General features: G+C 41.4%; 1 protein-coding gene across 6 annotated transcripts in view; it reads left to right on the forward strand.

Moving 5' to 3' along the window:
* The window catches only part of TNIK (TRAF2 and NCK interacting kinase), a 402,893-nt gene that overhangs the window by 309,275 nt on the left and 70,518 nt on the right, over positions 1-23,100 (forward strand). For all 6 annotated transcript variants that reach the window (XM_030929436.1, XM_030929450.1, XM_010360215.2 and 3 more), the window contains 2 exons: positions 14,720-14,830; positions 16,837-17,025. In XM_030929436.1, the coding sequence (XP_030785296.1) occupies positions 14,720-14,830; positions 16,837-17,025 (300 nt within the window). The remainder of the gene's footprint in view (positions 1-14,719; positions 14,831-16,836; positions 17,026-23,100) is intronic.

Raw genomic sequence — 23,100 nt, forward strand, 5'->3', positions numbered from 1 at the left:
GATCGAGCCGCTACCATGGAGCAAGTCAGAGTTCAGCTCACTGAGGCATGTGACACACCCTGTCAATCCTGGCTTCACAGAAGACGTCCGCCAGCATGCATGAGAACACAAGCCTTTTGCTCTGTGTACCAATGGGCATGAGCCTTGGCTCTGCACCAGAAGCAGGAATGCTTCTGGCCACAGAGCATTGATAGATATACCAGCTTTCTCTTTTGATCCTTTATCTTAGTCTATAGCACAGTGGAGAAGAACAAGGAATACTAAGTACTCAGACAGCTGTAAATTCTGAACCCCTAGGTCATGACATTCTCTCCCACCAGGAACTCTTCTGTCGTGTCCTGCTCCTGCCATGTCCCCTTCTATGTCTGCTTCCCTGGCCTTTGGTGATCACTTGTGTTTCTGGTGTCCTGAGTAGGAACTTGGACTACATTGTCACATAGAAACTGTTAAAGCCCATAGTTCAGCTTGAGAATTTAGCTTCATTGTGAGTCATTTTTCCTTTTGTAGGAAAAGTATTCCCACTTAGCTACTCCTTTGGTTACACATGACTATGTATGTTATAGCTTTTGTATTTGGTGATCTCAAATGTCACCTCCCACCAGAGGTTTCCTAAGGAAGCTCTGCACATCCTTTACTATTTATAAGTAACCATGTGGATTTAGCTAAGCTCTCGAAATCAGTGTCTGTATATTCTTAGAAGGACTTTGAATATACACTGAATGTGGTCGTTGATCAGCTTTATGAAAAGGATGTGGCTTCAGGCCAATTAAATGGTGGAGAGAAGACTCAGCTTTTGACCAGTGTTGAAGTACAACCTATAACAAAGCTCCAGGAACTTGATGAAACCCAGCTAAAGTGAATGAGTCCATCAATGGTGAGAAAAAGTACAAGGAGGACCTCTTCTAGTTTTACTCAGCTCAATAAAAATTTCTATTACTTGGCATAAACAAAATACAACTTGTTTTATTTTGTATCATGGAGTTAGGATCCAAGAATGGGAACCTTCAGGGGTCAAGGCTTCTACTTTGGTAATCTTGAGCAAGTCTGTGGTGATGTTTGATTCTACTCAAGAGTGTTGAAATGATATTAGTGATTTATATATGTTTCAAAATGCTGAGTGCATTCTATACCTTCATTTTGGGGAGCATGCCTTTAAGTCACAGGAATGAATCAAATAGACCTCAGAAGCACCTGCTCCCTGGTAGTATGTTTTATTCTTTCGAGACTTTTCAGGACACCAACATTCTCGTGTAGTGCCCTTCAAGACCATCCTAACATTGTCCAGTTATAAAAATAACCAGTTCTATCTGGCCAAAGAATATACACTTTAGCTCCATCCCATGAATTTTTTTTTTTTTTTTTTTTTTTTTTGAAGAGGTATCACCTGTATCTTAATGGCCAGTAATCGTGGAGCATTAATGTACAAAGTAAGAACCTGGCAGCCTAAAAATGTAAACCCTCTCTAAGCCTCTAACTTTTTATCGTGACTGAGGCTTTCAAGGATGTTGGACTCAATTGTTGTTGTTTTTAAGCGTGAGGTTGAATGAAAACCTTTTCCCGGGGTCTGTAGGTGGTCATTTGACAAATAGTCAGTGAACACCTCTGTTGCGTGGGCACCATGCTAGACACTAGAAATACAGTCTCCCGTTGTGACGATTAGATCTGTGAGGGAAACAGTCACAAAGCAGATAATCAGCCAAGTAATCATTCATCATCACAGCAATGACTGCCATGGTGGAGGACAGTGGCATGCTAAAAGAGCATGCCACAGGGTGGGAGGCTCACCTGGCTTGGTCGGAGTCCGTCGGAGTCCTGCTAGAGGAGGGAGTGAGGCATGGAGAGATACCAGGCAGGGAAGCCACGGCACAGTCATGCAGGGCTTTGTAGACCATGTTGATCACTTTGAATTTTATTCTAAGAAAAGTGGGAAACTATTGATGTGTCTTCACTAAGGGAATAGAATAAGATCTGCCTTTTTCAAATTAAACTTTGGCTGCTGCAGGGTAAGTGCTGGAAAGAAGCAAGAGTAAGTGGAGGAGACAAGTTAGTCCAGGCCAGAGAGTATGATGCTTTGGACAGATGATGGTAGAGTGGGGATTGAGAAAAGTGGACATGTTTGAGACAAATGTAGCCTGTAGGCCATGCAGGATGTGCAAGTTGATTAGACATCAGGGATGAGGAAGAGCAGCCAACAGTAATAGTAGTCCAGTCCATGCTGCTGGATTATGTAGAGACGGCCATAGAAGAGGGGCCAAAGATAAGAAAAATGGGAATTATTGGTTTGTGGTAATAAAAGTACACATGAGAAGAGAGTGTGGGCCTGAGCTCTAAGAACTCAGAACAGGCAAGGAAGAGACAGCAGAGAAATTTGATAAGGGAAGTGGAAAGAACACCTGGAGAGTTTGATGCTATAGAAGCAAAGATTTAGTATTCAAGCATAAGGATGGCGTTAAAGGGGCCAGCTCTGTAGAATGCTGCTCAGAGGTCAGGAAGACAGTAGCATCTTTTGGTTTCAAATGACAAAGAGGATATTTAAAATATAGTTTTTGTGTAATACTCCCTAGAAATGCTTTCATTTCCTGTCTGTTTCTGGGAAGGGAAGCAACCTGCCCAGGGAGTCAGTAGATCTGCACTTGGAGTGAAAATATGTCACTTTTTGACGGCCACCATGTACTACTACTACCTGCGTGCCCTGGCAGTTCTTATTCTCCCTGCACCTCCACTTCCTGAGCTCTACAGGGAGGTCAGCAGCAAAGCTTGTTCCCACCACCAAAGTTGTCCTGAGGATTAACCAGAAAAATGGATATAAAAGAACTTTATTGACTGCCAAAAGCTGGACAGACCTCACTTTTGAGGACTTGTCAAATTCAGCTTCAATACTTTTAACGAGACCCACCTTATGCTTGTGTTGGAACTTTTCATAATACCATGCTCATCCATTTGCTGTCAGCTTTTTGTTCACATTCTCTGTTACCACACATTTTCCTTTTTTCTCTTTTTTTAATTAATTTATTTATTTTTTGAGATGGAGTCTACTCTGTCACCCAGGCTGGAGTGCAGTGGCACGATCATCTCAGTTCACTGCAACCTCCGCCTCCCAGATTCAAGCAATCCTTATGCCTCAGCCATCCGAGTAGCTGGGATTACAGGCAAGCTCCACCATGCCCAGCTAGTCTTTGTGTTTTTAGTAGAGATGGGGTTTTGCCGTATTAGCCAGGCTGGTCTGAAACTCCTGGCCTCAATTGATCTCCCTGCCTCAGTCTCGCAGAGTGCTGGGATTACAGGCATGAACCACCGTGTCTGGTCACCATTCACTCTTCTCTTAGGGTAACCAAGCCAGTCTCACAGCAGCTCAGCTGTGCAAGCTGAAGCCCAAACCCAGAGAAGCCCTGGTGTGGAAGGTTGTTCTTTGGAACCTTAGCAGCTTCTTCCAAATGCTCCTAGCCAGCCCCCACCCACAAAAGAGTGGTGAGGTGGTGGGGAAGCTGCAAGTTTCTTTAAGAATCACAGTGCAGGACAGCATACTGATGCTCTGGAAGTCCTGGGACAGCAGAGCATTTGGTAAAATTCTGTTGAGCATGAAGTTGTATTTTGGTTAACAGCATGGAGTCTAGAACCTAAGACTGCCAGGGGTCAAATCCCAGCTTTCTTCCTTATTAGACGTGTGACCTGAGTCAGTTCTTTAACTTTCCTGTTTTACAGTTTCCTCATCTGTAAAGCAAGAAATAACAATAGCATTTACCTCACAGGGCTGTTGTGAAAATTAAATGAGTTAATTCATAGAAAGCCTGCCGACATCACTAACACACAGTGAGCCCTCAAGAAATATAAGTTGTTCCTGCTATTGTTGTAGGTGCCTTTGACCAAAGTCAGGGAAACAAATTTCCAAAGTTTGAACTTCTTTATGTGCTGCAGTAAAACGTTTTTGGATTTATTAAAATAAATGTAAATAGGTAAGCTTCTTTCCATGCTTTGGGAAGAATATTTGTTATAATACTGGGAAGAATTCAGTTCTATCATTAAGAGCAATAAATGTCTAATAGTTCTTAGATGGCCAGCTTTAGGTTCATGTAGAGGTAAAATACACCATCTTTACAGGCCAAGGCCAAGGTTTAATCCTAGCTGTGTGGTCTTGGGCAAATTACTTAACCTCTCTGAACCTCAGTTTCCTTACATGCACATTTGGTAAAAAAAATATTTACTTTTCAGGATTGTTGAGAAGTAAATGAAACCATAAATACAGAGGACTTGGCACAATGCCCAACACAAAAACCGGATTGATATTCTTGGGTGAATATTTTATTGTTATTTTGGAACTGATGATTTCAAAGTATAGTGCTGTTAATTTTTTCATTTTAATGGTGCTCTCTATAGATAGCATTTCCCCATTCCCTGTCTTCCTTAATTGCTTAATGTACCTTCCCTGTTTAGTGTAAAACCTTGACTTTTTCATCCCCTTTGAAGGCGTTTTTCCAGAGCACATTTTCTTTTTTTTTTTTTTTTTTGTTTTTGAGACGGAGTCTTGCTCTGTCGCCCGGGCTGGAGTGCAGTGGCCAGATCTCAGCTCACTGCAAGCTCCGCCTCCTGGGTTTACACCATTCTCCTGCCTCAGCCTCCGGAGTAGCTGGGACTACAGGCGCCCGCCACCTCGCCCGGCTAGTTTTTTGTATTTTTAGTAGAGACGGGGTTTCACCGTGTTAGCCAGGATGGTCTCGATCTCCTGACCTCGTGATCCGCCCGTCTTGGCCTCCCAAAGTGCTGGGATTACAGGCTTGAGCCACCGCGCCTGGCCCCAGAGCACATTTTCATTATGTCTTACTGGGCTGTCTATCTGCTGGTGACTTAGCCCGCAGTCCTGGCCTTGTCAGGACAAGGAGGCAGCCCATTCTTCATCCTTTTGTGGATGTCTTGTTTAGTGGGGTCAACCGCCACCTTGGGAAGCCTCCTTTTCCCAGTAAAACCTAGAGGACCTTCCCCTGGAGAAAATGCCTTCTGATGGATTATCTTATCAGAATTTCTTGCTGTCATTTCCAACACTGTATAATTATGATCCCATCATTGCCACCAAGTGGCTGCATGAAATTTCATTTCCTAACAATATCTAAATAAGGTTCATAAGAAACAGAGATCTTGTGCTGAGTGAATAACAAGCTTCTTGCATCAGGGAAATAATACCTTACGAGTGACCCTTTCACCAAAAAGGTGAGAACGTGGCAGTTCAGTAAGACATTGCCTGGGTTTGAATCTGAGCTCTGCCACTTACTGCCTTTGTCATTTTGAGCAAGATATGACTTCTCTATGCCTCAGTTTGACCACTTACAAAATGGGATGTAATACATACAAACCACTTAGAACAGTATCTGGCAACTGAGTAAACACCTGAGTAAGTTCAAGGAGAATGTTACATGTGAAGGGAAGAATCTTGCTTCTCATTACCTGCTTTGTTGTTGCTGCCCTGGGTCATCTTTTTCCAGGGTGAGGGCTTGAAGCTGACTGCAGCCTGAGCAAGTGCAGTGGGCAGAAGCAGGAGACAGGAAAATCATGTGGGTTTTTACCAGTGCAGCATTTCTACCCACTGGACCACACTCCCAGGCTCCAAGCCAGAGGAAAGCACTGTGAGCAAGAATAATTCTCCAATCTCAGAGCCTGGAGTGTTAACACATCAGCACTCCCGAGAAGTGGTCTTTAATTCACTTAATCTTGAACCACAGGTGTCCCAGTGCGTCCTGTGAGCAGTGGCTGGCTAGTTGGAGGCAGCACAGCTTTTTATTCCTGGATGTCATTAGCATCAACACAAGACTGAACACTTTCTAGCTGGGCTTTTGCTCTGTTATTTCAATAACTGAACAGAAATGATGAAACAGCTGGGAACCAGCCTGGCAAATCAGACGCTTGTTGTCCAGGACAGAGCATGCCCAGGGGCTTTGGATAATGGTCAGTAATCGCATGTATGTGTAAATCACACTTGTGTTTCAGGGAGCTGTGTCATCTGCATGGATATAAGGAACCCCACCTCCCAGTGGATCCCCAAAGGGCTTCTTGTTCTAACTTATGTGTTGTGCCATAGGAGTTCTGAGTTTGTCCACTTTGTCACCTGGATCCTGTGATGGGAGGGGTTTCCTGCCACAGTGCGGAAGTTGGGCTGACATCCCTATCTTATAGTGTAAAATGCTACTGAAATCTGGAGTCCTTTTGCCCAAGCTCCTGCCTATGCTTTTAAGACATAAGAAGGTAGAGTACGCTAGTGTTTTATACTTAACAGCATTTCATACTGAAAAAAAACTCGGAGTTAGGCAGTTGCTGATCCTTGGTGTATCTAGAGTACCTTGCATGGAAGGTAGGGATGGCTTTTTAGTGCCTGCATGCAACTGACATCACACAGACCTACCTTCCATTGTCTAGGATCTTCACAGAACCACCTTTATTACATCTAGTCTATATGTTTTGTGTGTTCACAGTCTTCTTAGTTATTCCTAACCATAGAACTACGACAACAAAATAGTTTCACATGAAATCTTATTTCACATGACATTTAAGTTGAATTGCTTTCATTTCGACTCTTGTTTTCTTTAGTGAGTGGTTTTATAGAATCATGGAGGCTGGGGAATATTAGGAACCTCAAAAGTGATCTCAGCCAATTCTTCTCTCAAAGCAAGAATTCTTTTTGCAATATTCTTCAAACAGGGTTATCTAACCTGTTTAACATATAATCTTACCTTGTATGTCCGTGAGCTTGAGACAGCACGTTCTATTTTTGAACAACTCCTAATGTTGGAAAATTTATCTTTTCATTGATTCAAGTTCTTGTGATATCCTTGCATTATTACAGGTTGTGCCAAATAAAACTGAAATTCCCTGCATGTCTGCTCTAGAAATGTGTGAAGACACTAATAATGTTTTTCTACAAATGCTCCCAGTTCCTGCAACCTTTCTACATATAAGTTAGCATCTTTAGTATCATCTCGGGAGTACTGGTGTGGCCTGCTCTGTAAACACTGTGTTAATAGACTGATTTATAACTGGCTTGTCTTCATAGGACTCAATCTGAGGGTCTCATACTAAGTCTTCAGAATGATGACAGTAGGAATTTGGGGGCTTCATCTGCATTTGACTTTCACACTAACATTCAGAGTCATAGGTACTAGGGGTGTCCATCAAGCCATTCTTGCTTCTCTGTATGACACCCAGGAGATCCCATGTGGTTGTTCTCTCTGGAGAAACTGAGACTCAGAGACACTATGGAGCTTGTGAATAATCACATTGACTAGCATCCATAGAAGAAGCAGGATGAAAATTCTTCCGCAAGTCTCCGTGAAGCTCAGTCTGTTTAGAACTGTCATGCCTCTTTCTGTGTCCGTAAAGACCAGCTTGCACACATGTGCTTGACAGTGCTTAGCCATGGGGCTGTCTGCTTACGAAAAGTTGGTCTGTGAGCACAAAGAAAAGCCTTCATTTAGGCAATTAATTTTCAGGAAAGCTCTCAAAGGGTAGGTTGGATAGTTTCTCTCTCGTGGTATAAAGTAGGTATAGAAAGAAAGGAATGAGTTATATCCAGCCTGTCTAGCTTTCTCAATGTTCTCTGATTACTATTTCTGTGAAGAAAAGGTAGGTAACAAGTAAAGACAGAAAGAGGGGAAAATGGCAGCTTTAAAAAGCATTGGACAGTATCTTTTACTTTGTATATACGATGTGTCAACCTGATTCTTGTGGACCAAAATGAGGCAGCATGGCAAGAGCCAGGCACAGAATATAAGTCCTGGCCTTGCACTTACCAACCGAGTGAACTTGGGCAAGACATTGGCCTGGACGTGCCTCAGTTTCCTTATCTGTCAAATAGGGGTGATGACAGTATTACCTGCCTCAAAGGGTTTTGGGGGGAAGTAAATGAGTTAATATGAGTGCAGTGCTTGGCATCATAGGATGCACTACGTAAGTGTTCTTCATTATTATTCAGAGTTAGTATTCTTTTTATTTCATTGTCATAGAGTGAATTCAGAGGTGCCAGACTGCTTCTCCATCACTCTTGTGTCCTTACATAAAAAAAGGTTTGGAACCCCAGTTTTAGTTACAAGGAATCATGCCCTTACCTATAATCATTGGTTTGCAATGATCTTTCCAAAACTAAAACTTTAGGATATGTTAAATGAGAAAACGGAATGCCCAGAAGTTGGAATACCTCTCATCACAAGTGTAGCTCCATGAAGCTTATACAGAACAGTCCTATTTAAAGTGAGGGGGCATGTGTGATGTGTAGTCAATTCAAAAGACCACACTGGCTCCTTTCATTCTGAGTGTCTTTGAACAGAGAGCCCCTGGGTGGAGGGGATAGTTTGAGGTACTTCCCAAGGAGCCTGACTTGATCTTGCACCAGCCGTTTTCCTGTCCTCTGGAGGCCAACTCGGGTCTTCCACAGTCACAGTGGGGTTTCGTCTCACCACCTTCAGGAGGTCACCCAAGATGAAAAGCAACAGGAGCTCTCCAAGGGCAAATAAGAATTCTGCTTCGTTTCACTCTGAATGGTTAGATTTTTGCTTTGCAATGTAGCATAACCTTGCTCAGGATCTTAGAACGAATAGATTTGCAAGATTACTTAATCTACCCCCTCATTGAAAGTTTAGCTGAAGGTGACTTACTCAAGGTCAAACAACATTCATTCATTCATCACTTTTTTTTTTTTTTTTCGAGATGAAGTCTCACTCTGTCACCCAGGCATGATCTCATACAGTGGCAGGATCTCGGCTCACTGCAACCTCCACCTCCCGGGTTCAAGCAATTCTCCTGCCTCAGCCTCCCGAGTAGCTGGGATTACAGGCACGCACCATTACACCCGGCTAATTTTTGTATTTTTAGTACAGATGTGGTTTCACCATGTTGGTCAGGCTGGTCTCGAACTCCTGACCTCAGGTGATCCACCCATCTTGGCCTCCCAAAGTGCTGGAATTACAGGTGTGCGCCACCACACCCGGCCATCAGACACATATTTACAGAGCGCTGCTATGTGGTCTTCAGTGTTTGTATCGGTGGCAGTGCAGGACCAGAATCTAGTCTCAGTGTTTCCAAACCATAAGCCCTGTTGCCTCTCTTGCCTACTCCTCTCTCCCAATGACACGTTGCATTGCAGCTATAGGATATTAATTCTCAGATGTGGATATCACTTGAGTCCATATAATGGGAAATGTGATGTATATAAAAGGTGGACCAGGGCCAAGGTTTGTTTCTCCTTTTTTTTGGCTTATATTCTTCTTCATGACTTTTCCTCATTCCACAAGGAGGACTTAAGGTGGTTTAAAGAGATTAATACAGCAATTAAAAGTAAAATAAACAAGGAGACAAAGTAGAAGGGAATATAAAGTAGAAGAGAGAAAGAAGATGCAGGCAGGAGCGGGGTCAGTGCACAGAATGCCTGCACAACGTGGCATCCAGCGCTGTTGCCCAGGGTGGTCACTAATCTGCTCTGAGGCCTGACACCTGAGAAAAGAGACAGATGTGAAGTGGTTGAGATTCATGTTGTCCATCACATAAATCAGTTACTCAGGCAAGCTTTCTGAGATCACACCGAAAACTATACACTTGCCTAGTAAGTAGTGCAATGAACAATGTCTGAGACAATATTCCCGGCATAAATGCAGTGGTTAGCTTTATTCAGCTATTTTGAACACATCATAAAATGCAATTGGATGGCATTGCAATTCACCAAAGTCACTTCTATGAGAGCTAGAACACCCTAGTGTAGGTCCACACTTTTCTCTTATCTAAAGTAATCTAAGAAGAGCATTTAAAGAGAAAGAAAAAAAAAAAGGTAAGACTTGACTCCACAGCCCTTGTGAGGAACATGTATGAGGATTATTTCTTACAACTAGACCTCTAATAACAATTCAGAATTTAAGGGTTGAGGTGACATTCTCTGCAAATAATTTAAACAGCTGAAAATTCTACATAGCCAATTTGGGACAAATGTATTACCTTCGAGGGCCCCCTGAACAGGGGGGACAAAATTACTATTCCCTAATTAAAATTAACTAACAAATTCACATGCTTGAAAGTGCATCCACACAGCCTCTACCTAGAGGTGGCCTGAGGGGAGAGTTCACAGGGAAGATCAAAACTGCCCCCAGTAGATCCCCAGATCCAGCAATCCCACCACTGAGTGTATAGTGAGAGGAAGGGAAGTCTGTGTGTTCAAGAGAGAGCTGTGCTGCTTTGTTTATCGCAGCACTATTCACAATAGACAAGATATGGAATGAACTCAAGTGTCCATCAGTGGATGTGTGAATAAAGAAAATGTGGTACTTATATACAATGAAGTACTATTCAACCATAAAAAAGAGTGAGATTCTGTTGTTTGCAGCAATGTAGATGAACCTGGAGGACATTATTTTAAGTGAAATATGCCAGGCACAGAAAGACGAATACCATATGATCTCACTCACTGGTGGAATCTCAGATGTCGCTCTCATAGGAGAGAGTAGAATAGTGGTTACCAGAGGATTGGCAGGGGGCAGTGGTGAGAGACCGGTCAATGGCTGCAAAGCTATAGATGAGAGGAATAAGTGCTGGTGTTCTATTGCATAAGAAGATGACTAGAATTCACATTGTATTACGTATTTCAAAATAGCTATAAAAAGTTTTTGAATACTTTCATCACAAAGAAATGATGTGTTTAAGATGGTAGATCTGCTAATTATGCTGACTTGATCATTACATAATTTATACATGTATCTAGATATCACATTGTACCCCATAAATATGTCCAATTATTACATATCAATCATAAATATTTAAAAGAAATTTTAAATATTTCATGCCTTTCTCTAATATTTAAAATAAGAAATTTTAAATATTTTAAAATAAAAATAAAAAAGAATTGTCCCAGAAAGAAATTATCCTTGGTGAACATCAACAGAAGACAAAAGGGACATGAAGTCCCTGATTATCTACTCCATAGAGTAAGGCAACAATTGTTAGGGCCTGGAAAACTTTAACAGTAGGTTCTATCCATGATCTCCCCACCAGGAAAAAAAATTAAGAAACTTATAAGAAGCCACTGAATGTCCAATTTTAAGGAATATAACTTTTGGCAATGCCTACAAGAAGACATGGATGAAAATATACTTCTAGGCAGTTCAATATAGGTGGAGAATCTGCCAACAGTTTTAGAGTAGTTGGTTTAAGCCATTCTTTACTGATAGCAGGACCACTATCTTCATTATGCATAATTTGAATAAGATCTAGGAATGCTATTTGATTCTCCCCTTTCCCTTTTTTTCCAGCTTAGACTCTTATTCCCTTATTTTTCATGCCTTTCTCTAAGACGGCAAACAGGTACATGCCAGTGCCAACTGTAGGTGACTCTTTTTAGAAGAACATTCTCCAGTTATGTCTGTGCTCAACATAAAAGAATGTTCCAGCCAATAAGAGCTACTTAAGAAGGGCATCAAAGAGCAAAGGTCTGGTACAAAGCTCTGCAGGGCTTTTGCCTTTTCTATTACTTATCCAATCTGCAGTATTCAACACAACAAATATCATTGGTGGCTGGCCTGACATGGAAAAAACGGGAGATAAAAATAAGTGGAACAGAGATCTTGCCCACAAACAGCTTTCAATCTAGATTGCAAAGTTGGTAAGATATACTCAAATGACCATACTATGAGGTATGGAAAGATAGCCATGCCATCAGTATTGATAGGAGGGAAAATTCTACAAAGAAATTTAAGAGGATACTGTGTTGTCTTTTCCTCAAGTTTCTTACTCTGTTCACCTCAACAAACTCTTAGGTGCACCTGCCAGGTGCCAGGCCTCCATGTGAGGGGTTGGGGTACAGCAGAAATCAGGCACTGGCCTTGCCTTCAGAGAGCTGCTTCTAGCAAGAGTCATCAAAGCTTTGTAAAGGTGTCTGCCTGAGGCCAGGGACTTGGTCTTACACTGATATGTTTTTATATATCCCCTCCCTCAAACAGCCCCATGCACAGGAGGAGAGAAAGCAAACATTTTTTCAGGAATGGCATTAACATTGAGACACAACAGCTGGAAATTGGCAGGGTGCCCTCAGAAAGTTGGGAAAGTGATTTATTTTTCCAGCCTCACCACAGGAACTGAAGCCCTGGCAGATGCCTCCATGTGTTAGCGGCGGCTGATCCGAGTGAGATCATTATTAATTATTAGTTACTTCTGAGTGTCTTTCGCAGAAACTACGGAGTACTTGGGAAGCCCAGACACTCTTGAGTTGCAATCAATACTGTATACACCTTGCACGGGAACCTGAGTGCCATGTAATTGTAAACCAGTATTGATTCCTGGCAAAGGGGTTCAAAATGTATAAATCCTTCACATAAAAATCAGCTAACTCTTCAAAGGGCTTGATTATTTTCCTTTCCTTACGAAAGAGATGGATGGTTGGAGTAAGAAACTTGAAATGTTAGCTAAATTAGGGCTATTTCCTGCCAGGATCCAGATCTGTACACATAATTATTTTATTCTCTGTGCTGGCACTGATTCACTTTGGTTGAGTATTGGAAATGTCTCTGTTTTGGGTCTGTAATCCAAATTATTCAGTCCGTGTCTATGCTGATGTTTTCTAGCTCGCATCTTCCTATACTATTTTTCTGTAAAACAAATACTCGCATGTCTGGGATTTGCCTCATGCTGGTACCCACCCCGTTCCTGCTTTTCCTGCTCTTCTCTATCCCATCGTCCAGTTTGTCCCTTGGCCCGGAACTTCACCTGCCCTCTTACAACCTATCGTCACCAAATCCTGCCTATTTTATTTGGGCCCAATTCTAATTTCTGCTTCTAAATTGGTGTCCACTGAAGTCCTATTAGAATGACCAGAAACCTGTATAGTTGTTAGTCTTTATTCCTCCTGGCTGTGTCTCCATCCTCAGCAGTGATTACAAACATGGACTCTCATCCCGCCTTTGCTGAAATCATCGATGCCCTATCATTTTATGCCTAGATCCACAGAATGGCCTTGCACTGCTTTTCAGTTTCTAGTGTTGCCCCTTTCCATGGCTGATGGGGAGGCCTTTTGAAAATGCAGGTCTGATCAAGTCATTTGGCTGCATGAAGTCCTCCAATAGCTCTCCTTCGCCTGCAATCTAAGATGGACAAATCACTGTTGATCTGGAAGTGACAGAAACTGAGTCTTAAGAGATGCATCTTATCTCCCAAGACCCAGAGGTTATTGGAAGACAGCGGGTCCAGAGAATTGCTGCAGGAGCTCCATCAGGAAGGCTTCCACATGGGCTTCTTTGGCATTTTGAATCTCTGTAGTTGGTTTAGCTGGGGCTGACACACAGAACTTGTGTACAAAACTGTCTCCCTGGTTGTGTAGAGCTAACTTATCAGTGTGAGACAGTCACAATTTACTCTCCTCTGGGTAGGTACCTCATGTTTCCTGAGCCATGCAGTGAAATCTTATTGAGAATGTTACAAGGGAATGGGCCCCCTGATATGTCCCCTCTGAACTTCATATATGAGGAAAAAGAAATCCCAAAGCCAGTAAAGGATCTGACACAAAGGGCCAGCTGCCTCTCTCAAAAGGCACACTAATGCCATGATGTATGAGAAAACACTTGGTAATATGTGACAATCCTGTGCATTGCAGGATGTTTGGCATCATTAGCCTCTCATGCTAAATGCCAATCATGCTCCTCAGTCATCGGAACCAGCAAAAATACTCTTCACATGCCCTTAGATAGTTGCAAATGCTTCAGCGAGGGGTAATGGCACTGCCCCTACTTGAGAACCAATGGCTCCCGTAACTGCTTGGCCTAGTTCTGACTTCTAAAATGTTCTCCTTTCCTGAGAGTATAATGAAGAGCCAGATACTTTGTGATCTTTGTGTCACTCATCTGGCTTCTCTGTAATGACTGAGCTCAGATGCTGGACTCACATTGTCTGGCTTTGAAATCAAGCTCCACCACTTACTGGGTGTGACCTTGAACCATTACTCAATATCTCCGTACCTCAGTTTTCTCAGATCAAATGGGAATAATAATGACATCTACTTATTTTTGTGAAGAAGAAATGAAATTAAGCATGTAAGCTGTTTATCACACTGTCCACTGTTGGAGGTATGGTAATTGTATGAGGTGATGATGATGATGATGGCTCCCAAGCATAAGGGTCTTATTCGAGCAAGAACTTGAAATTGACACTTAATAATGAATACTCCAGAAAACACAGACAGGCAGCATGATATATGAGAAAAGGTAGCCGACTAGGTGGGAGTCAGTAAATCCTGTTGCATCCTCTGCCATCAATTCTGTATGCCTTTGAATATGTCACTTCACCCCTCTGATTTTTATATACTCTGAAATTTTTGTGTTACATGGTGTTAAAAAGATTGAATGACTTAAGCAGTGTGAAGTAATTTGATAAACAGCTTGATGATATGTAATAAATAACCTGTTTTGCATTGATGTTTTCTACCCCTGACTTGAAAACCCTCACCAGCCATGGGGAGAACACACTTAACAGGAACTTCTTGGTGAGAGTCCACTTACATGGTAAATGGCAGGATGTTAGCATGACACTAAATCTCTGTCTCACCCACTCCCTGCCAGTGTACCCCCCAACAGCCCAGGAGAGAAGAGCCTTGAAGCATTTAGGCATCTCTCATTAACAGTTCATGTCTGGGGCTCAACAGCTTTTTCTGCTGGCTCCCTGACACCCCCACCAGGGCCTGTTGCCTTCATGGTTGTCTGCTGTTGCCCCACAGCAACAAAGGCGAGAGAAGGAGCTGCGGAAGCAGCAGGAGAGGGAGCAGCGCCGGCACTATGAGGAGCAGATGCGCCGGGAAGAGGAGAGAAGGCGTGCAGAGCATGAACAGGTACAGCTGGGACCAGGAGCCCCAGTGATGGCCCCCTGGGAACCCCAGCACCAGTTGTCTCTGGGGCGTGGGTCACCTTTTCTGAGGAATGCTCAGTTTACATGCGTTTTTACTCTTCCTCAAGCAATTATGCTCACCTATTCAAGAAGCCAAATGCATAGCCCTGGCATTGCCCACTCATTCAGCCTTGCTTCCTACCCAGAGTTTCCTGACATACCCGGATCTTCCAATTTTCCCAACCCTTGGTATCTGATTTGAAGGTAGCACTGAAGCATGAAAAATCAGCCAAGTCCCACTCTTTCACTGCTTCAGAAGAGCTTTTCTACTCATGCCATCTCTGGTCTTTATGACTTTGAGTTATTGCTGCAGGCCCCTCTGTCTTTGCTAGAATCACATTCTGACAGCACAGTGAAACTCGGCAGGATGGTTCCATCACATAGACAGTGCACGATGGCATTCAACAATTATCTTATCCCTGCTGCTTGCACAGGAGCCTCTGAACTTTATAGCATTGTTAATTCCAGGTAGTCCATAAAGAGAGGAGCCTGGAATGAAAAGCTTTAACATGTAGCTGGGCTTCTTAAAACCAAGCAGTAGCAGTAAAATGCTGAGCCATCTCAGTCAGCTGTTGCAGGTAGAGGGGCTTGTGCTTTTCATTATGCTGAAATGCATTTGCTTCCACGTGACATACTCTTCCTGCTTTGTAAGGAGGTATTTGGGTATTTTTCCCCTCCTTCCTTCTATACTTTACTTAGCGGCTCTTGTCACCTTTGAAATTACTGGTTCATTTCTCTTTCTTTCTGTTCCTCTGAATTCTCTGCTGCCTACCTCTCCAGGAATACATCAGGCGACAGTTAGAGGAGGAGCAGAGACAGTTAGAGATCTTGCAGCAGCAGCTACTGCATGAACAAGCTCTACTTCTGGTAATGGGAAAGCCAAGAGCCAGCTGACCTGCTCTGTGTTCATCTTGCAAGTGTGTGTGTGTGTGTGTGTGTGTGTGTGTGTGTGTGTGTCCTTCTAGAACATGCCAGTGCGGAAGAGGGGATCTTCCAAGCCTCAGGGACCTCAAAAACCTCATAGAAAATTAATACATTTTCTGATTGATTTTGCTGAGTCCTAATACATTTAATACAGTTGTTATGCATTCTTTATTAACTCCATTTATTTCTAAAACTTGAGTACGAATCCAGCCTTATTATAAGTACAAACTGCTTTTGAGACCCACTGTGTTTATTGCAGAGTAATTTTTAAGGCCATTTGCAACATGCTGCAATACAATCACAGCAAAATGCGCCTCTCCCATAAGAACCCACCAGCTCTACAGTCATATTTCATTTACAGACTATTAGCTTTACCCTTATGATGGGAACAGTTTGTGTCCCTTGCTCATGCAGCTTCCACTTGAAGTACAGTACTTTTTTATTATTACAAGCACTGCTCTCTAGATGGGCTTTTTGGTGTATTTTTTTAAACTGAACTTTTTATTTAATGGCATTCTGATATTTTTTAGCCTGTACATAAGCTTGCTAATGGCCTTTGTAGGTCCAAGTTTTATTAAATGAAAGATGATTTAGGCACTATCTTTTGGCTACTTATTTAGTTTTGTACTTAATTGTACATGTTTGAGTGGTTTAATTACTAGATCAGGAAGTGGGTGACTTTTTCTAGGGGTTGTATGCTGACGGTTTAAATGTCCTCATTATTGCCATTTTGTCATGTGTAGTTCATCAGGGACAAGTCATTTTGTAGTTGATGGGGTTCAGTAGGGATTGCCATTTTAAAGCAATAGCGTTTTCATTAAATGACACATTCTTGTGTAGATACTAACACAAGGAAGTAGCTTATTTCTGTGGTACATCCTGACATCCTCCTGTCATTCTGTTAGTATTAAGATCCTTCATTATTTAGCATTATTTTGCCTCCATTGCATACTTAACTGGTACTGGCCGATGATTTCTATGTGATAACTTGGCCTTTTCTTTGCTCCTCTTTCCTGATCTGGACAGGAATATAAGCGCAAACAACTGGAAGAACAGAGACAAGCAGAAAGACTGCAGAGGCAGCTAAAGCAAGAAAGAGACTACTTAGTTTCCCTTCAGCATCAGCGGCAGGAGCAGAGGCCTGTGGAGAAGAAGCCACTGTACCATTACAAAGAAGGAATGAGTCCTAGTGAGAAGCCAGCATGGGCCAAGGAGGTAAGTAAGCAAGTGTAGCCTCACACTGTTGGCCAGGCTTTTGACTCTAATGAGTTTGTCTGATAGAAGTGGAGAGTTAACCCAGTGCTGCAAAGTTGGAAAACAATTCATCATAAGACACATGCTTTGCTTTTGGAAGAACCATAACATCATTTCTGTAGAGAAATGGCAAAATACCTTCCTCCATTTGTGGGGTTTTGTTTTGTTTTTTTGGTATATCTTTGTGGTTGCAATGGACTTTTATAGGAAATAACAGAAGATAGAAAAAACCTTTTTTCTGATACTCATCCAATTGAATTTGTGGCATGAGGATTTTTAGTGACCTTTTTCTTGAATAATGTGATTAAGGATTTATAGAATTCTAGGAAGAATCAGTTCCTGTCCATGCCTGGACCCTGTTACTGATCATTAACATTGTCGCTAACATAACTTTGTTCACCACGATACTACCAGCAGATGCACAGTTAACCTCAGACTTGTGGTGGTGGTATTCACTTTTAGGATCAGAGGTCATTCGTGTTTCTTCTACCCATACTTCCTTCATTTGCTTAACTACTAGACTAAGAAAGAATTTTCAGGAACTTAGCGCTATGTTGAGCTATTTTAATAAAAACTGCTTGGATGGGAGGGAAAAAAAGGGTGATAGCCAGACAGGTAAAGCAAACAAACAAAATAACTCCAACCAAATCAGCAACCTTTCCTGGGAGTCACTGTGTGAGGTCATGTGCGTCACACGCTGCTTTTCAGTTCAATCATTATTTCTGGCATCTAGTGATTTCCTTTATTTTATGGTGATCGTAGCTAGTCATTTAAAAGGATGTTTTGGGGTTATTTTGTATTTTTACCTAAAATTTTTATATATTGATAGCTCACACTTTTTTCAAGTTATCTAGAATACAATATTACTAGAAACAGATTTCTTACATGAGATCCTATTTTTCTGAAAATAATTCTTTGTATTTGTCTAACCTGTCTGACATATGTACAGAAAACGTTTGATATAATGTTGTCCTAATGTTAATGATAGTGGTTTATGGGAGGAGAAAGTAAAAAAAAAATGGATTTTTAAAAACTTTTTTGTACTTTTACATATTGTTTAAATCCTTTATAGTGATCATGTATTTTTTTGTGAAAAAAACTTTTTTCTTTTAAAACTTTAAGTGTGTGGAAAAAATAGTTTTGATTTGTGATGAAGAATTTTTTATCACTTTCCCTTATATCTGTAAACATGATCTATATTTACATAGCTATGTCTGTAACATCTGCCTCTTTCTGTTAGATCAGTAATTCAATTTTGTGATCCTACTCCCAGGTACAGCATCGACCCCTTAATAATCCACCTGTTCTTCCAGCTAAGCAAAATCAGTATGCTGCTAAGCAGCAGCTGACATGCTTCTCGGCTGGCAGAGATGCACCACCTTCTTCTACTGCTAAACCATTTTCTAGCCATGCCAAGTTGAAATCCTCAGCTAAGCCAGACCCACAGCTCCTGACCATGGCAGGTGTTCAGACAACTGAAAAACTAGACTCTACAAAGCTAATGGCAGTAGCACCTGCAGGAATTAATGATTCCAGATCAAGACTCCTGTTTGAGCATCACCCATGGAAGAAAGATGGACCAGCTTGCCCTATTAGACTTGGTTTAGAAGATCAACTGAAGCCTCAGGAAGCCTTGAGGACCATAGTGAGATCTCCAAGGCAATCTCACTCCCAAGGATGTAGCCCAACTCAAGAGTTAGGATCTAAGGTCATTTGTATGTCTTCTCCCAACATCTCCAAAGTGACAAGCCCTGAGTTGTCCATTACTATAATTCAGGAGGGCCTTAGAAATTAATGTAGAGCTTGGGGAAGGAAGAGCATGAACTCATGCATCTTTACAAGTGCTTCTACTCTTGTAAGAAATGCTGCATCACTAAGCGACCTCCCCTTGATGCATGACCACTTGGCTTTCAGTGTTCTCAGCCCCAGGCATGAGTTTAGGAGAGGGACACCTACAGATTCCATTGGAAAAGATCATGATTTTGTGCAACACATTCCAGAATTTCTTCTTTCCCCTAGACAGCTCCCTCATGCACAAATGTACCAGAAGATGGGGAAAAGCATGGAGCAGTTTTCACTTCCTTCATTCAGCCTCTACCCAGCACCTTGTGATTTGAACTTGTCTACTTTGACTTCATTGTTTTCCAGTTGCTATTTGTCCTCATCACTAAATTTACTGGCCTGTCCTCTCTATTCAGAACTAGTTCATAGCTCCCAAGCTTTCAGGAGATATGGGATTCCTGGGGGCAGATCTTTGCAGATGTCATCAAGGCACTTTTCTAGACCTCTTAATTCCCTCATGCTTCCTGGTCAGGCTCCTAGCAGTAAAAGAAACACAGCATTTGAGCATGCAAACAACATGCCTGAGTCATCAAGCACTCCTGATGTGAGGTTTCCCAGTCACCATAAGTCTGGGCCATCTCTGATGGATGACATCTTCCAAGGTCCCTGGCTTCCTGGCATGTGGTGTGCTTCCTTTGGGCTTCATGCATTTCCAGAGATATATGGGAACATTCTTTGGGGATTTCATATTTAGTCCTCTACTCCTGGGTGTGGTTAACTTAATCCAGTTTCCAGCTAACCACTGTCTGTTCATGAAACAGTTCCCAAGTCTTAGAGTGAGTGATCATGTTTTAGAAGAAAGATGAAACATTTAGTTGATAGAAGGAGAGTGACAGTGCTAAATTTAGGACTGGAGCAATCGATGTACAAATAAGAACAAATAATTGTCTGCCTTGGTTTGAGTCATCATTTTTAACACCCACTTCTTAAAAAAGGAATAAAAATGAGTGTGAGGATCTTTATATTCTTGATCTTTTAATGCTTCTCATCAGCAATGTATGAACCTTTTATGTAAAGCATTATTTACAGATGTCTTTTTTCATATTAGGGAGGCAGGGGCTCAAAGTGACCAAGTAGTAATATACGTTTCAAACCTTTAGACATGAACATAGCTTATCAGTATCTTAACTATCAAGTTATAAGAAAACCTGGGTTAAACCCTCTGGAGGTAAAATAAAAGGATGCCATTTTCTTTTTTTCAAATGCACCCTCTGTGCCCATGCCACCGTCTCCTGTTGTGTAAGGTCTGGACTATTTTGCCCCATGTGCCACTGAAGGTATCACCTAGCTGTCTTCCACCTATTGCAACCTCTTCTGTAATCTGTTCCAGCATTTGTTTTCTAACTCAGCTGTATGCCTTCTCATCAGGTTTTTTTTTTTCTTCTGCTTTGCTTACTTTTCCATCTGCTTCTCCTCTTCCTCATTCCAAATCGGTAGTCCTTCATCAGCAATGTAATGCTCTTATACTGCTTTGTTCTCTGTGTTCTTGTTTCTTCATTTTGTAAAACACAATTGATCATTGTATTTCTCAGTACCTTTCTGATTAATATGTTGGATATTGTAGAGCAAATGAAAATGCTCAATCATTTGCAAATCCTGTTGAGCTCTTCCCTCACTCCTTTTACTGAGTATTCTTTCTGTCCTGGATGTCACATTGGCCTTGATTTTCAGATTTTAGCCAGAAAAGAATGTCTCTGCATTAAAAAGACAGCTTGGAGCCGGGCACAGTGGCTCACATCTATAATCCCAGCACTTTGGGAGGCAAAAGCAGGAGGATCTCTGGAACCCAGGAGTAGTTAGAGCAACACAGTGAAACCTCGTCTCTACAAATAACAATAAAAATTAGCTGGGCATGGTGCTGCATGCCTGTGGTCCCAGCTATACCAAAGGCTGAGGGTGGGACTTGAGCCTGGGAGGTTGAGACTGCAGTGAGTCATGATTGCACCACTGCGCTCCAGTCTGGGCAACAGAGTGAGACCCTGTTTCAAATAAATACAAAAATAAATAGACAGTTTGGGGGCATTCTCACTGCTTTCAAATTATCTGCCATTTCTGAGTTGGGATGGAAGTCAGGTATGTACTGTGAAAATATCAGTACGATGTTCTGTTGAACATCAGCAGAATTTGAAGGTCTTCTTCCTCACTTTTTGGATGATGGAGATTCGTTTTTCTTTCTTCTGCTCCTTAAATGGCATGGGATTTTCTGGGCCTGGCAGTAACTGTGGGGGCTCCCCTTGCCTTTCCATCCCACATACTTAAAAAAAAAAAATTGTACCAAAGCTCAGCAGTGAAAGAATGCTTTGTTTACATGAGTATTGCATGAGATTATATTTTAATTTTTTTAACACTCCATCATGTTCTCTTTCTGTGATATATGCCCGTCACTGGAGTGTTTGTTTGTTTGCAAACAATAATCTGCTAAGAGCCAAAATATCTGTTTATTTCCATTAGCTCACTGGACTTTGAAATCACTGTATATAAAAACTCCTTCTCCATCCAGATTTCTTGGCTCTACACCAAAGTGATTTTTTTTTCTTTTATATGAGTTAGTTTATATATAAAGTTCTGAAACAACCACTTCGAGAGTTTATATCTTTCCTCCATTTCTGCGTATCTCTCTTATGATTAAATATAGGACAGACCTGGAAGGAAATAGTATGGAGTCTGAGTTCAACTTCTTCCACTTCCTGGCTGCCTGACCTAGGGTGTGCCTCCTGCTTTCCTGAGATGCAGCTTCCTCATCTGCACATCTGCCTCACAATTGGGAAGCTCATGGGCAATAATGAATGTGCACGTGCCATTTAAAGTTGCATACTACACAAATACAAATGAAATACCGTATTCAACGTATTCCTATTTTGTTTCCAAGACTGTTGTAGCTCACAAGGAACAAATGTTTTGTCTCGTTTTGGTCTGGATTTCATATGACCAATTCACTTGCATCTCCTATCTCTTCACCCACCTCTCCCAGGTGATAGATAAGCACTTCTTTATTTCCTATATCAACTTTCTAAGATTTTGCTTCATTACTTTTGAGTTATGTGCTCCATTCACAATGAGATCTATGCTTTTATCTGGAATATTGGTAAGAAGTTGACCTGGGAAAAGAGTTCAGGCCCTTAGAGTCAGACAAGATTGCATCTTAAACATTCCTTATGAATGAGGGTCTCTGCTGTGCTCAGAGGTGACCCAGAGCAGGGGTGTCATCAAACTTGCTCAGTAACCATCTGCCCATGTGGTTTTGCCCAACTATATTACTCAACTCTTTATGTGACTAGTGAGTGCAGGGTCAAAGTATTTAAGGAGCACTTAAAAGTTACTCACTGGCTTCTTTCCCTTTCCCCAGCATTGCCAATAAACACAAAAACCAAAGTGTTTTGTCCAGTTGGGGGAAAAAAGAATACCCATATGACTGTGTTGAACTCACCATGTACTAATTCTTCAGTAAAGCCTTCTGAGACCTTCCTAAACCCTGTGGACTCTACATATTATGAAATATTATTAGAATGCACCCATATAACATAGTAAATATATATTTGCTGTCAACAGTTTTAAAATTACTTCTATAAATTTGTTTTGATATTCTCAGTAGATGTCATTCATTATTGTAAAGTGAGACACTGTAACCTACAAATTGTTTTAAAATATAAAAAACAATCTGACAATTGACATCGATACAGTGTTTCTCTTTATTTATAATGTTTTAAAAAATTTATTTTGAAATTGTTTTGGAAATCCTGTAATTAACAAATTTATTTTTAAGTTGTCTATATTTGCATAGCCTTTATATATACCAGAGGCCATAGACATGACTCCTGTGCTATGCAGTGGACAACACAGACCTGTCTGGAGCAGAATTTTATTTCTGAGACCACAGTTATTTTTTTCGCTATATATCATGCTACAGTAAATAATATAGCATTTTTGCAGAGGTGATCCAAACTTCTCCAAAGTTATTTTAGTTTTCATGTTGAAACGATTTTTTAATAAGAAAAAAATACCTTTATAGTGAAGTTGATCAGTCTGTGCTAATCTTCTCTGTATTTCTGATAATTCCTTCTACTATGAAATCATTTATAACAGCTATCTTTTGCTGTTATAGTCTAGCACCTTGACACTCTATACCTGATGGTACTGGAACACATTCTTAGTGGTGCTCTTGGCATTTTATGTCTTCTTGGAAGCAGGCAGTTG

Source organism: Rhinopithecus roxellana, chromosome 1 (genome assembly GCF_007565055.1).
Source record: "Rhinopithecus roxellana isolate Shanxi Qingling chromosome 1, ASM756505v1, whole genome shotgun sequence".
Classification (NCBI taxonomy): domain Eukaryota; kingdom Metazoa; phylum Chordata; class Mammalia; order Primates; family Cercopithecidae; genus Rhinopithecus; species Rhinopithecus roxellana.